General features: G+C 32.7%; 1 protein-coding gene and 2 pseudogenes across 1 annotated transcript; 1 reads left to right on the top strand and 2 right to left on the bottom strand.

Annotated features, from left to right (window-relative positions):
- The first annotated feature begins 14 nt into the window (after positions 1-14).
- Positions 15-2,295, top strand: LOC106411775 (probable protein S-acyltransferase 14). Its single transcript, XM_013852594.3, has 7 exons — positions 15-493; positions 722-941; positions 1,252-1,343; positions 1,432-1,555; positions 1,646-1,731; positions 1,804-1,869; positions 1,944-2,295. Exons 1-7 carry the CDS (start codon positions 284-286, stop codon positions 2,061-2,063), a joined length of 918 nt encoding a protein of 305 aa, XP_013708048.1. The 5' UTR covers positions 15-283; the 3' UTR covers positions 2,064-2,295.
- Positions 2,296-7,173: 4,878 nt separating this feature from the next.
- Positions 7,174-9,508, bottom strand: LOC106414821 (annotated as a pseudogene).
- Positions 9,509-12,042: 2,534 nt separating this feature from the next.
- Positions 12,043-15,515, bottom strand: LOC125591195 (annotated as a pseudogene).
- Positions 15,516-15,872: the final 357 nt, after the last annotated feature.

Genomic DNA, 15,872 nt, shown 5'->3' with positions numbered 1-15,872 from the left:
TAGCAATTTAACGAAATGAAAAAAGAACAAATTTGTGGGATCGTGAAAGACTGATTGATTGACTCAAGAAAGTCGTTAAAATCACAAATCTTTATTTTCGTCTGAAATTTTCTTGTTTGCTCCAAAACGGAGAACAAGTCTCATTCTTTTAAGCTCCTTTCCTCCTCCTCCTTCATCTATGGAATGAATCACTCTCGTTTTATTTCCATAAACCCCCCTTTTTGAATCTCTCTAAACTCCTTTTTCAAATTCTGTAAATCGAATCTTTGAAGGTTTGACTACTATGCATAGATCTGGTACTGCAATGGCGTGGAACGTGTTCAAGTTCTGTACGGCCTTACGAGGTCTCGGATCCATCATGATCTTGCTAGTTCTCGGTGTTGTCGGTGTTACCTATTACGCCGTCGTTTTGACTAATTATGGACCTGCTCTCTCTCAAGGAGGCGTTGATTCCTTTGTTGCTCTCACCATCCTTGTCCTCTTCCATGTCCTCGTAAGTAAAAAAGCTCAAATCTTTCGATATGGGTTTCCTTCTGGATCGTAGATTCTTGTTTGAAAAAGCTTCCTTGATTGGTAAAGCTTCGTGCTTTGAGTCAATTCGGTCAACAAAGGTTGTTGCTTTAGATGTGAACTTAGTCTAAATCTTGTTGCTTTAGTTGTGAACTAGTCTTAAGCTTGTTGCTTTGGATGTGAACTAGTTTAGTATTGTTGTTGTTTGCAGCTGGCGATGCTTTTGTGGAGCTACTTCTCTGTTGTTTTCACTGATCCTGGTGCTGTCCCTGCTAACTGGAGGCCAGCTAGTGATGAAGAGAGAGGTGAATCTGATCCGTTAACTAGTCTGGAGTTTGTCGGTTTACAGACAGATTCTTCAAACCCTAGAGTTAGGTTCTGTAGGAAGTGCAATCAGCCAAAACCTCCACGTTGCCATCATTGTTCTGTTTGTAAGTCTTCTTCACCATATATATACTCACTCTTTCATAAAAATGTATGTTTTAGAAGAATAAAAATTGTATCAAAAAGATACATTTCTGTATTTTTAATGCATTTTTATCAACTAATTATAATTAATTGTAAACTTCAAAAATATTAATTGCATTTTTTGAATTTTTATTGGTTTGTAGGAAATAGATAATCACAAAAAACTATGTATTTATAATTAAGATTTAATATTTGTGAATTTTTTTAAAATATGTACTATTTTGAAACATAAGGAGTATATAGTCTTGATTGTGTTACATGTCTGATGTATAGGTGGTAGATGTGTGTTGAAGATGGATCACCACTGCGTTTGGGTTGTTAACTGTGTAGGAGCATTGAATTATAAGTACTTCCTTCTTTTCTTGGTAAGTTTTTTTTTTGTTTCTTGACTCAATATTGTTTATAGAATCTTCATCTTGTCAAAACTTTTTGTGTGTGTTTGTTCAAATGCAGTTCTACACATTTTTAGAGACGACTCTTGTGACTTTGGTTCTTATGCCGCACTTTATAGCCTTCTTTAGTGATGAAGAGATACCTGGAACACCAGGCACTCTCGCTACTACTTTCCTTGCATTTGGTAAATGTTCAAATTTTACTTATGCTTTTAGACGGTATTTGGTTTCATCTGTTTATCAAATCTCTCCTTGTTTTGTATCATGGACAACAGTTTTGAATTTGGCATTTGCTTTGAGCGTGATGGGTTTCTTGATCATGCACATTTCTTTGGTTGCTGGCAACACCACAACTATAGAGGTAACTCCTTTTCTTTTAAGTGCAAGATGAATCATCGGTTATTAAACTTTCTTGGTGTTGAATTGTGAGCAGGCATATGAGAAGAAAACAAGTGCAAGATGGCGGTATGACCTGGGCAGAAAGAAAAACTTTGAACAGGTTATTATCTTCTTACATTTGAATATATAGCTTGCAGTTAGTTCTAAGTTCTTTTCTTTTCTCCATCATGCTAGGTATTTGGAATGGATAAGAGATACTGGTTCATCCCAGGATACACTGAGGAAGATCTAAGGAGAATGCCTGAGCTGCATGGACTTGAATACCCTTCCAAGCCTGACTTTGATTCCCAGTAATGCTGAAGAAGATGACTTTGATCATCATCATCATGTAAAACAACAATACGTAGAAGACAGAGAGACCTCTACTAACTTGAAGAATGATGCTTTCACTTGCCGGCAGTATAGTGTCTTCATATAAAGGCAAAAAAAATCATTAGATTATGGGTTTTGTAATGGAGGAGGATTATAACTTAGCTTTGTTTGTCACACATATGTTCATCTTATTCAATACTAGTTCATAACTTCATATACGCATGTTCATCTTCAAAACATAGCTTCTCTTTTAAATTGCTTGTTTCCCAATGTTGATTTTTGATTAAAAAAAAACTATTATTAGACTTGCTTTCCACAAATTTTAATTCTTTTTCTCAATACTGTTTTTTTTATAGAAAATGGAAGAAAATGACGAAAAAACCCAAACTAAATCTCCAAAAAATTTATATGATTTTTTCAAGTTCTTTGTTCTAATACGAAGTGATTTTAATGTAATAAATAAGTAGAAAATTTAGTCTAAGTTTCCTCCCTAAATTTTGTAGAGATTAAAGTTCGTTTATGAAATTTTAATTTTATTAATTAATAACTTTTCCTTTTGCTTAAAAAGTTAAGCACAATCAGTTTAAATCCTTTATAGAGAAATAATAAATAATAGTGGAAAAGTAATGAATTTTCTTCACTGAATATTAAGGTTCTAACTGGTGACAATTAAAATAAGAATATGAATGAGTGAGAAAAGAATAACCAAAATAAAATGAATAAAAAGAATATTTTTATTTTTGTTCCATATATAATAACAAATGTTTTTGTTCTATAGTTCTTTAAAATTTAAAGAATGACAAGGAATCATACGCAACAAATATTCCTGATAAGTGGTGTAAATGGTGTATTAACTATAATGACAAGCATCATCTTATATAATAAAATTGCCTTGTCTCTCTCCTCCTGCAGCCACATCATCAGATAAGGGTGGGCAAATCTCAACACGTCAGCTTTCATTTTCTCGGTGCAACTTATAACGAGTTCAATATGGGCTACGCTTTGGTTAGTTGTTAGATGATAAAGGCCCAGTCTCACAAATGAACAAAGAGCCCAATGTAACATTTTTCCTCCTTCCACGGTTGCTTGAAACTCCTAAACTCCATCCATTCTGACATAACGGAGGCGTAATGATTTTCGTATTCATTGGAACATTATCATTAAGATTTGTCTTCAACTCTCTCATTGAAGCTCTCCCACAATGTCGATTTAAGTTACCCTTTCCCAATTTTCATCACAAATCCCTAATTTGTTCAATTATAAATAGGGATGTAGAAAACTCAGAATGTCACTCTTCACCAGTTTGAACCCTTCTGCATCATTACACAGATGGTAGCAAAAGGAAGTATGGAACAGTGAAGAAAGCAGGGGAACTGATGAGAGTTGACATGCTTCCGCTTGATAAGAAGGTTTTGCTATTTTTTTTTAACTGTTTACGATCCATGTGTGCCTGCTAACGTAGATTTGCCTTTTTCTTCTAAACGAATTTGTTCTATAGTTTTTCTCTTTTTTGCTAATTTGAAGGCTGGTTGTTGTTCAAACACCTTCTCAGGTTCTGGAGGCTCCGACTGTCAAGATAGGGGGAGAACTTCCCGAAAATATTTCTGCTTCATTTCGAATATAAGACTAAAGTCTTGCGCTATTTCTCTGATTTTCAACTCCATCTTGAAGCCTTCTTGGAAGATTGGGAGCCAACAAAAGACTCATTTTTGGGTATATATATTCTGGTAATAATTACATAAACTCTTGACTGAAATGAGACTTGAATTGTTGTTTTGATTCTTTTCTTTCATTTTGCAGTGGTAAGAGCTCTTGGTATGAGTCTGTTAAAGATTTTATTGACTGAAACCGAGCTCCATGGCAGAAGGTGTGTCGATGTGGGAATGATCTGGCTCTGCGTTTGATGAAGGAGAAGAGAAAAGGTTTTCAGATTATCTTGGAAAACAAATCACTTTGGTTCAGTTTAATAAAGGTTTTGTTTCAAAATTCTTTTTATTTTCAACAGATGAATGCACACAGTTAATTAAGTTTTTTTTTTTGAGAAAATTATGATACAGAAACTGTAACCATACCTTCATATCCTGCGTATGAAGCAGGGTACTCCACAACATTTGCAGAAAGAGTTTCGGGAATCCTTGGTAGACAATCTTTTAAGAGAGTTGACAGTGTGATTAATGTTTCTGCTGTAAATTTGGATTTGTGAGTATGTAACTTCCTAACATCAAACTGGAAGGTAAATTATATGGTGAATTAAAAGAGATGAGAACAGATTCAAGCACTCTTGAATGGAAATGATGTAAATCAAGGTTACTTACTCGACCTGTTTTGTTTTTTTTTGGTGTTGAACCTGGTGAGTTTATGAGCACTCTCTGAGTTCCTCTACGTTTACATTCTTTGTAGTTTTCAAGTGTGTCTCCTGCTCTATGCATAGGATTTTTCTTCACCATATTTTTGGTGAATATGTATTGATTCTGTCAAGTTTAACTTAATTAGTCTTCAGATGCTGTAGATGTCGATGAAGTTTTTGTGTTAGTATGTCTTTGATGTTATGAGGCTTTTAGGATTGTCTGAGCATTTAATGTAACATACGTTTTTCTGTGGTTACACAACTTTGTGGTTGCTGGACAGTCCTAATGAGCCTCACAAATGGGTCCAAAATTATGTTGGAATTAAAGCTAAACTCCAAGTGGATTCATGTTAATTTCGCTCACTAAATTATTTAGGCAACCCGTGTGAAGGTGCATTTGAACTACATAAATTTTCTCAAACTTTAAAGATACAAAATAAAAGAAAATACATTTGAATAGGAGTTCTACCATAATCATGCAGCACCAGTGGAGCAACCATCCCTTGCAAGTTCAATTCATTATTAAGTGTACTCTTAGACAGATGTATGAACAAAAAAAATGTAAATGGTTTATATAACACTTGGTTCTATATGTGAGCACCTTATGACCGCCATTATCCACTTTCCAGTCTTGTTGCAATGCGATTCCGAACCGACTTTGATCTGATTTTGTCATTTGGTCGCTGTTTCTATTGTTTGTTGCTGCAAAGCTTACTAAATGAGGTTTGGTGCATGTGGTTTGGTTTACAATTTGTCTTTTAATTCTAACGAATTTGTTGTTAAAAAATTGTGCTTTTTTTTTTGTCACAAGGTTAAGACTCCGTCTTCACTTCTTAAATCAATAAATGGACCTAAAAGCAATATGCAAAATATGTAAAAACAAATTATGTAATATTCAATATAAATTATAACAAAACGTTTGACATATATAAAAGAACTACAGTATAAGAACCCCAAAAATTCACTTGATAAAAATAGGTTTCAGTTGAACTTAAAACTTATGATTTAACAAATCTATATTATATAAAAGTAACTAATTTTTTTTATTCTTAAGCATGTCAAGATTATATAAAGGGACAAACAAACTTATTATGTCAAACTCATTTTTAAAATTTGTTTCACTATTATAGGAAAACTATTGCTCTCCTCAACACTAAAAAACATGTTTCTACTTTGACAACAACATTGATTATATACAAAGTTTCATAAAGAGAAACAAACATGTTTCTACTTTAACTTCATATTCAACGACAAATAATTTTTTTTTAAACTCAAAATTTAAACAATAAAATAGTTCATGTACCCATGTTATACTATGACAAACTCTAAAAACGTTTGTATTACATAAGACTAATTGCTTAATTTTTGGTATTCAAACAACAAATTTTATTATAACCTTTAACATGCTCAATATGAACCTCTGTCTTGGTCTGTGCAGTTCAAAGCTTCATTTCACCACATTACAACTTAATTTCTAAGCTACACCTAAGAAATATACGACCCCCACATATACTCCACATATCACGCCCATACGGACGTCAAACAACACCATTACCGAAACACCACCACTCAAAACAAAACGTAACACATCTTTTACATTAGTATGGCAAAGAACAGAGCAATATCATAAACCAATAACCAAAGCAACAATCCGCAATCCGCGCGAAGCGCGGCCAAACCACTAGTTGATAATATATTAGCGATATCAAATTGATCTTGTATCAAAAGGGTGTTTCCATTTTAACAGTAGCATACACACTACTAATATATTTTAGGTCTTTGTTACAATAACATAAAAATAATTCTCATATCCTAAAATAAGTATAAATTGCGATGTTACAAAGAATTCTATGTGAAACAGAAGAAGTAATAGATTAGCGATACTACGGGTCCAATTGGTAATTGCTGTAGCTTTAAAAGTGTTGCTGTAGGAAAAAAATTTGTAAATTTTTTGCTGTGGCTTTAGGTTTTATTGTTAGAATTTTATGGAAAGCTCTAAAAAATTCCTTTGGATTTTTGGCTCTACAGAGCACTTGTACAGTTGTACGTTATTTTGAGAGCTGTGATTTTGAAATTTTTATTAAAGCTTGATTACCGTGAATTTAGTGTTGTAGAAATAAATGAAGCTGTTGACAACACCTACAGCCACTACCAATCACACCCTACATTGATCGTGTATCGAATTAAGATAAAGTTAAGTTATTTTTGTTCCAGTAATAGCATAAATTGCTTCTATTATATTTTAAACGTAACACTAATTAATTCTCATTTCTTAAACAAATATTTACGTCGAAAGCCGATAACATAAAAAGGGAAAAAATGTGAAAACCTAAATTATAAATTAAAATACAAAGACTAATTAACTAAAACACCTAAACGTACCCTGATCACCCTGAGTCCCTGACCATATATAGCCTCGTATCAGACTTTTTAGCCACAATTTATTTTTCACATAGTAAAAAAAATACTCCGTAACACAAGAAATTCGTTGAATTTTAGTCGTTTACTTATTACATGATGTGAAAACAAAAATTCTTTTTCTGTTATATAGGTTCATATAACGCAATCTCTTTTGCAAAAAGCATTAACTAAAAATACCAGAACGTCAGATAATATTCATATATTAAGACAATGTAAATCTCAAATCTCTTTGTTTTAGTCATAAATTCTCAAATGGTAGAACATAAAATAAGTACGAAAACCACATTATCCTCAGATATAATAAAGAAAAGGCTAGTAAACAGTTTATACTAGGAATGGAACCAAAGTTTCATCAGAAGCATTTAATAACATGTTTATAACGTTAGGAAGTTCCATCAACTTGGCCACAGCTGCTTCTGCATTCGACTTCTTCGTCGGAGGAAACGAAGAAGTCTCGATCATCATCTTAATTATCACAGTCTCTTGCATCAACAAACGTGAAACAAACGCAAACTCTTCCTCATTCCAACCATCAAAATTATACAACCACACATTATAAAAACATACATCAGCGTTAGGGAACGGTTTCGCATGTGTTCTGTCGTTAGTAGAACATTCACCTTCTTCTATAGGAGATTTCTTGTTCTGAAACGAAAATATGATATATGAGAGAAGTGGTCAAGTTCTATCCAATAATGAGAATTTAAACATGACAATAATGTACCTTGAACAAGATCTCAAACTCAATCAAAAGATTGGTCCACATAAGCAAAACTTCCTTCAGTATCTCCACTTCTTCCGGATCAGTTAAATCTACACTCACTGATAAACACCCAGACCGTCTCATATCATGAAAGTCACTCACCAAAAGCTCATGCCAAATGTTTTTTTCTTCCTAATTAAGATTCAGAAATACATCATTCATGTCAATATATATATATATATATATATATATATGTAATTTTCAAAATATTCAAAAAGATTGTGTTAGTTAAGTTTGTACCTGAGCGAGATATGATGATACATGATAGTAGAGGTGAGGACAATCAATACGACCGTGATCATCCAACCAAACATTTGTGTTAACCTGGATATTGGGAGCAACGAGGATGAAGTTGTCTTTCTTAACTTTGATACACCTGATGTCTAGAACATCTAGACAAGTTGCATACACTTCCATCCTATCAATCTCGTTAAGGGAAGACAATTGCAAGAACTTCAAATTGTTGTTCTCAATCTTCAACACACCACGTGGGGTTAGGAAATTGACTTTCAACACAACCACCTCGAGGGAGGAGCAAGCTGCTAAAACTCCACTAAGGACACTAGCTTGTGAGATGACAATGTTTATAAGCTTGAGGGTCTTAAGATTCTTGCAATTGCTGAAGGCACGTGGACCTATTAGGGTGTATCCACAAAGTGATAGTGAAGTGAGGCTATGATGTGAAAATGTATCTGGGAGCAAGCTGAGCAAACTAGCTCCTGTGCAACGCCTTGTAGCAGGGATGTAGTTTACAAGTGTCAGATCTTTTGTGTGTTCCAAACGAGTCACTGAGTGGATCCAACTTTGGAGCGTACCATCCTTACATGGGATACGTAATGCTGAATAATGCAGCTTTCTAGGTGTCCACGGTGATTATTTATAGCCTACAGAACGTAAAATGATTATAATTATTTTTTAATTATTCAATGTATTAATTTCATGTTATATACGTGCAAACATTTGCATGCATCGAATAGAAGTTGTCTATCAAAACCTATATATATTAAGAAGTGTTGTCTACTCTGTGCATGATTTGGTTCCAGCTAATTTGTTGTATCAAATATCAAAAATTAAATATTTACAACTGAAAGCCATCATTAAGTATCATGTAGTTTTGTTTGTCTGAAGTGGAGTAACGCAACACTTATCGCATATTATATCATATAGTTGATTCTTTACTACAAATCCAAATGCACAATCATCTATTCACACATTAGTCTATAGGCCGGTCCATTTTGTGTATTCTCTTATATATATAGAGAGAGACAAACCTTCGTAAAGACAATGATTAAAATGAAAATCTAAGAGAGAAGAGAACTGACGAACCTTGGTCATTGACCTAGCCAACTCAACAGAAACTCGGTGCAAATCTTCATCGGGGGTTGTTTCCAAGACCTTGTTCATGTCGAGGACGAGATGAGACCTCCATTTCCACACATCCTCCCATCGTGACGACAAAAGACTTGTTCTTACAGCTTCTTCGGTGGACAATTTTGAGAGAATCAATTGCAATAACTCGTCTGGGAGTTTGCTGATCCAATCATTGTCATCGATAGGATATTGGAGCTTTCTAGGTGACGATGATGATGATGATGATGATGAGCATGTCGTCATGGCTATTGGATCAAAGAAGATGAAAGAAAGTAAAGCGAGAGAGAAGAGATAGAATGCACTTAGCGTTGAGACATGGATGGATATGAAAATGAAAATGAAGATGTTTTTTTTGCTGTTTATGAAGGATGTAAAAGATTCTACATTTATTTATTTTCTTCACTTATTTTTTGGGAACTTTTTTACCAACTCTTGACCATTTGCAATTCTGGAAAAAAATAATGTGTTTCCTTCTTTAACATACATAAAAGTAGAATTATATATTATTTCTGTGTAAAAGACAAATATTTCAATTGCAAGATTTTTTTTTACCAACTTTAAGTCTTGACCATTTGCAATTTTGAATTTAAAATGTGTTTCCTTCTTTGACATAAATAAAATTTATAGAAATAAATGACTTTCTGTGTAAAAGAAAATTATTTCAATTGGAAGGTAATTGTTTTAATGTGCACAAACAAATAAATAAAAACATGTTATTCTGGTTTTCATTAGACGCATGGACCAGATATTATATTAGGTGTGAGACATGTGTCATTTTAAATAAGTGCAATTTTTTTCGAAATTCTATCAAAAACATAATATCTATCACATTCAACATACTTGATTACAAGTTACATCATTAAAAACGAACTTAAAAAATAGATACCAGAATCATTCCCATATTATACCCTTAATAAAATTTACAGTTTTTTTCAAAAATACTCATATTTTTACAATGAATTAATAAAATTCATTAATGACATTTAAATCTTTTGGTTTTGGGCCTAGAAATACACCTAAATGGATCTATAAGTAATGGACATATATATATATATATATATATAAAATATATGTTAACTTTAAATTTAATATAAGTATTCTAGTATAAATATATTATGAACCATAAATAAATTAACAAACACATGAAAATCGATGTATCAATATTCAAATAGATAATTCGAATATTATGCAGATTTTCAATACAAATCAAAACTTTATATCCTACACCATATATCATATACATATTTGAATATCATTTTTTCGTGTATAATGTCATTTTTACATAGTATTGATATGGCAAATACGAGTGTTTAAGAATATTTTAAAAATTATCCTAAAATCATTTTTAATCTAAAATAAAAAATATAAACTTATAATAGGTTATTAATGACGAAAATAAACTAATATTTTCATATCAATAAGTTTTTTATATTATCTTTTTTTATTTGGATAACATAATAAAATTTCATAATATTCTAAAGAATCACAATTTTTTGTAATATTTAAAAAAATATATGAGTAATTTAATCATTTTTTAAAAAATACTATCAGATTTTGTGTTTTTATCGGATCAATGGTGTACCATATCGCGGGTTAATAGTGAGTTTTTGGTTTTTTATCGGGTTCTATCGGATTTTTTAATTAACGAATTTCATCGAATTATGTACAATGTATCAGGTATATAGGTTCAACCACGAATCTAAGTTTGATATGAAAACAATTCTTAAAACTCAAACATTATTATAGAACAACTACCATATTTCGAACAAATACCATATTTTGAAAGAAAAAAAATGATAAAAACCTAAAAACTCAATTGTTATGGATCGAAACAAAAATAATGGTAGTTTTGTAAATCAGTTTTCAATCAATGAATGAAAAACAAATCCGCGCTTTCTAAGCGCATGTCAAAATCTAGTTCTCCTTTAAATGGTCTTATCTCCCAGATTATTTTCTATTATCGTTTGAACAAGTTGCTAAAAAAGAAAAATGTTTGAACAAATGCTCTTCTCCTGACCGAGGATCGATGTGTTAATCCAACGGCTATGAGCCTTCTTCAAATCACCACCACCAGTCTACCACTGGCTGATCATGCACATTTTTTTGGTAGCTGGCAATACCACAACTACAGAGGTAACCTTTCAAAGTTTTAGTAAATCCCATGGCCAAAGCTCGAAATGAGAATATTTGGAGATATGAAGTTGAAGTTGAATATTTCTTTATCGTTGGTGCTTGGTTTTCTTGTTGATTAATATCGTCAGTGGTAAGAGAACACTTAGTTTCTGGTTTGGTAATTTCTTTGGAAAGGAATTGATTCTCTTTAGTCAAAAAAAAGGAATTGATTCTGACGATTTGAGCTTCTGTGCTCTGTTTTCACTGTAATTTCTTGTTTGTAAGTTTCATTTTTATTCAAATTAATAAAACCTTTTATTAAGAAAAACATATATATCCAAGGTAAAAACAAGATCAAGATTCTAATATTATATACATCGATTATGCAATGACAAACATCATTGATGAAACATTAGTGATGCCAAAAATAGTTTTGTATCGAATTAAGGTAAAATTTAGGCGTTTTTATTTCAACAATAGCAAACAAATTTTTAGTACCCCTTTATGATAACAGGACAGTACATTAAACATCAAATCCTTATGCCAAAAAAAACATTACATGAAAAGGGAAAATAAAAAAACCCTAATTCAAGAAAAAAATAATTAACAAAAACACTCTAAACGTACTCTAATGACCCTGACCATAGTCTTGTATCCAACTAATAGCCACAATTGAATTTTCATATAGCAAAAAAGTATCCTGATGAACTTTAGAATTCGTTTACTTTTTGAATATTTATAAACAACTGTTACTTATATGATCTGGTTTGTTATGCCAAGTGAACATAATCCTATTTCTATTATATATGTTCATATAACGTAATCTCTTTTGCAAAATCACTAACCAAACACAAGAATACAATAAAACAAATCAGATAATATTCATATTAAGACAAAGTAAATATAAGGTCCTTTTGTCATAAATTTTCAACGCTAAACACAAAAAGTACGGAAAACAAAGTAATTATCCAAATTTTAAAACAATAGAATCCTCAAATTAATATATAAAAGGCTAGTAAATAGAAGTTTCATCATCAGAAGCATTCAATACGAAGACGTTTGTAACATTTAGGAAGTTCCATCAACTTGGCCACAGCTGCTTCTGCATTCAACTTCTTCGTCGGAGGAAACGACGTGGTCTCAATCATCATCTTCCTAACCACGGTCTTTTGCGTCACCAAACGGGAAGCGAACGCAAACTCTTCCTCATTCGAACCGTCGAAGTTATACAACCGCACGTTATAAACGCGGAAAGTAGCGGTAGGAACGGTTTTGCATCCTCCAACAAATTTTTATGTGCTCTGTTGTTAGTAGAACATTCACCTTCATCTTAGGAGCTTTCTTGTTCTGAAATGAAAATATGATATTAATGAGTGAGAAGGAAGTGATTAATTAAGTTCTATCCAATAATGAGAATTTAACCATGACATGAATGTACCTTGAAAAAAATCTCAAGCTCTTCATCTTGTTAGTAGCCCACATAAGCAAAACTTCCTTCACTATCTCCACTTCTTTCGGATCAGTCATATCTACAGTCACTGATAAAGACCCATCCCGTCTCATATCATGAAAATCACTCACCAAAACCTCACGGCAAATGATTTTTTTCTCCTAATTAAGATTCAGTATATATATCATACTTGTCAAAATGTTTATATATATATTTTTTTATATATATATGTATTATTTTCAAATATAAAATGATTGTGCTAGTTAAGTTTGTACCTGAGCGAGATATGATGATACATTATAGACGAGCGAGGCGTATGAATACCGTGATCACTCACCCAAGCATTTTGTTAACCTGGATGTTGGGACCAGCGATGATGAAGTTCTCTCTCTTACCTTTGATAAACCTGATGTCGAGCACGTCTAGACAAGTTACATACACTTCGATCCTATCAATCTCATATGGAAAGTCACTTGCAAGAACTTCACGCTGTTGTTCTCAATCTTCAACACACCATCTTGGGTAAGGAAATCGACTTGCAACACAATCACTCGAGGGAGGTGCAAGCTGCTAAAACTCCGCTAAGGTCACTAGCCTGTGGGATGGCTATGTTTAAAAGCTTAAGGGTCTTAAGGTTCTCGCAATTGCTGAATGCACGTGGAGTTATTATTACCAAAAAACCACAAAGTGACAGTGAAGTGAGGCTATGATGTGAGAATGTATCTGGGAGCAAGCGGAGATAACTAGTTCTTTTGTAACCTCTTCGATAACCAGGGATACGGTTTGTAAGTGTGAGACTTTTTGTGTGTTTCAAACGAGTAGCTGTGTGGATCCAACTTTGGAGCGTAGCATTCTTACACTGTAATACTTCATAGTGAATAATGCAACTCTCTAGGTGGCCACGGTGGTGATTCTTTATAGCCTTCAAAACACAAAATGATTAGAGATTTTTTAAAAAAAATATTCACCGTATTAATTCATGTTACACAAATATCTGCATGCATGGAATAGAAGTTGTCTATCAAAATCTATATATATTAAGAAATGTTGTCTAGTCTGTGCATGATTTGATTCCAGTTAATTTTTGTGTGTATATATAGATATCAGTGACAAACATCGTTTAGTGATAATGTTGAAGTGTTCATATATATAACATGGTTAATGAAATCAGTTTAGTTAATAAGGTTAGTATAAAATAATGGTTGATCTCTGTAAAAAATGCATTTTTTCTTACAATGGATATTGTATTATGTTATAGTCTCCGAAAGTATTTATTATTAAGTAAATCACAAGTAACCATATATACAAATATATGGTGGACATTATTTAATAATAACATAAAATAATTATGATGGAATAATGTGTATATAGTATATATACGTATATGTAGAGAAGTAGGTTAGTACCATTTTTATGGCCAATTGCCTTTAATGAAGAATAATGAAGTTAGTAGTATGAGAAATAATAGGAATTCTAGTTAAATGAAATGGTCCAATTATGATTTGTTTTAAGTAGATTTTTTAGGACTTATTTCCACTTAATAGTATGATTAATTTAACAGATTTAAAAGTGGGTAAAGAACTATGGTAAAAGAGAATCTAGAAGTGATGTGTTACGTTACTCCACTTAGAACACATACAAACAAAACTACATGATATTTAAACATGGATTTCAATTTTAACAGATTATTAACCTTTTTTTTTTTTTAGGTAACCGCGGGTTTCCGGCGACCGTGGTCAACCGACTATTCCCGCGAGGCCGACGGCACTCCATGTATTCTTGGGATTTAACCCTAGCCCGGGTGGCCAGCGGGACTCGAACTACGGGTACCGTATTGGAGGTTTTCCCCTCAAGTACCACTAGCCCAAGACCGCTGGTTATTAACTTTTGATATTGTTATATATATATATGGATTTGATAGACATCATTCATGTCAATATATATATATGTAATTTTCAAAATGATTGTGTTAGTTAAGTTTGTACCTGAGCGAGATATGATGATACATGATAGTAGAGGTGAGGACAATAATACGGCCGTGATCATCCAACCAAGCATTTGTGCAACGCCTTGTAGCAGGGATGTAGTTTACAAGTGTGAGATCTTTTGTGTGCTCCAAACGAGACACTGAGTGGATCCAACTTTGGAGCGTACCATCCTTACATTGGGATACATAATGCTAAATAATGCAGCTTTCTAGGTGGCCACGGTGATTATTTATAGCCTACAGAACGTAAAATGATAATAATTATTTTTTAATTATTCAATGTATTAGTTTCATGTTATATACGTGCAAACATCTGCATGCATGGAATAGAAGTTGTCTATCAAAACTTATATATATTAAGAAGTGTTGTTACTCTGTGCATGATTTGGTTCCAGCTAAATTGTTGTATCAAATATTTTTTTGAAAAAGAATATTTGATACAACAATTTAGCTGGAACCAAAAGTTAAATATTTACAATTGAAAGCCATCATTAAGTATCATGTAGTATCATATAATTTATATATATCATATAGTTGATTCTTCTACTACGTACAAATCTAAATGCACAATCATCTATCCACACATTAGTCTATAGGCGGTCCATTTTTTGTATTCTTTTATGTATAGAGAGAGAGAGACAAACCTTCGTAAGAAAATGATTTAAATGATGAAAATCTAAGAGAGAAGAGAACTGACGAACCTTGGTCATTGACCTAGCCAACTCAACAGAAACTCGGTGCAAATCTTCATCGGGGGTTGTTTCCAAGACCTTGTTCATGTCGAGGACGAGATGAGACCTCCATTTCCACACATCCATCCATCGTGACGATAAACGACTTGTTCGTACAGCTTCTTCGGTGGACAATTTTGAGAGAATCGTTTGCAATAACTCGTCTGGGAGTTTGCTGATCCAATCATGGTCATCGATATGATATTGGAGTTTTCTAGGTGACGATGTTGATGATGATGAGCGTGTCGTCATGGCTATTGGATCATAGAAGATGAAAGAAAGTAAAGCGAGAGAGAAGAGATAGAATGCACTTAGCGTTGAGACATGGATGGATATGAAATGAAAATGAAGATGTTTTTTTTTGCTGTTTATGAAGGATGTAAAAGATTCTACATTTATTTATTTTCTTCACTTATTTTTTGGGAACTTTTTTACCAACTCTTGACCATTTGCAATTCTGAAAAAAATTAATGTGTTTCCTTCTTTAACATACATAAAAGTAGAAATATATATTATTTCTGTGTAAAAGACAAATATTTCAATTGCAAGATTTTTTTATTACCAACTTTTTTTTTTTGTACTGATTTTTCATATTAAATTGCAGGAGAA

This window comes from Brassica napus, chromosome C8 (assembly GCF_020379485.1).
Source record: "Brassica napus cultivar Da-Ae chromosome C8, Da-Ae, whole genome shotgun sequence".
Classification (NCBI taxonomy): domain Eukaryota; kingdom Viridiplantae; phylum Streptophyta; class Magnoliopsida; order Brassicales; family Brassicaceae; genus Brassica; species Brassica napus.
This window is presented reverse-complemented; position numbering and strand designations above follow the sequence as displayed.

Coding starts and splice junctions, on each gene's coding strand:
- LOC106411775 (XM_013852594.3), top strand. CDS start 284: ATGCATAGATCTGGTACTGCAATGGCGTGGAACGTGTTCAAGTTCTGT. Junction 494..721: donor TTGTCCTCTTCCATGTCCTC/GTAAGTAAAAAA, acceptor TGTTGTTTGCAG/CTGGCGATGCTTTTGTGGAG. Junction 1,344..1,431: donor AGTACTTCCTTCTTTTCTTG/GTAAGTTTTTTT, acceptor GTTCAAATGCAG/TTCTACACATTTTTAGAGAC.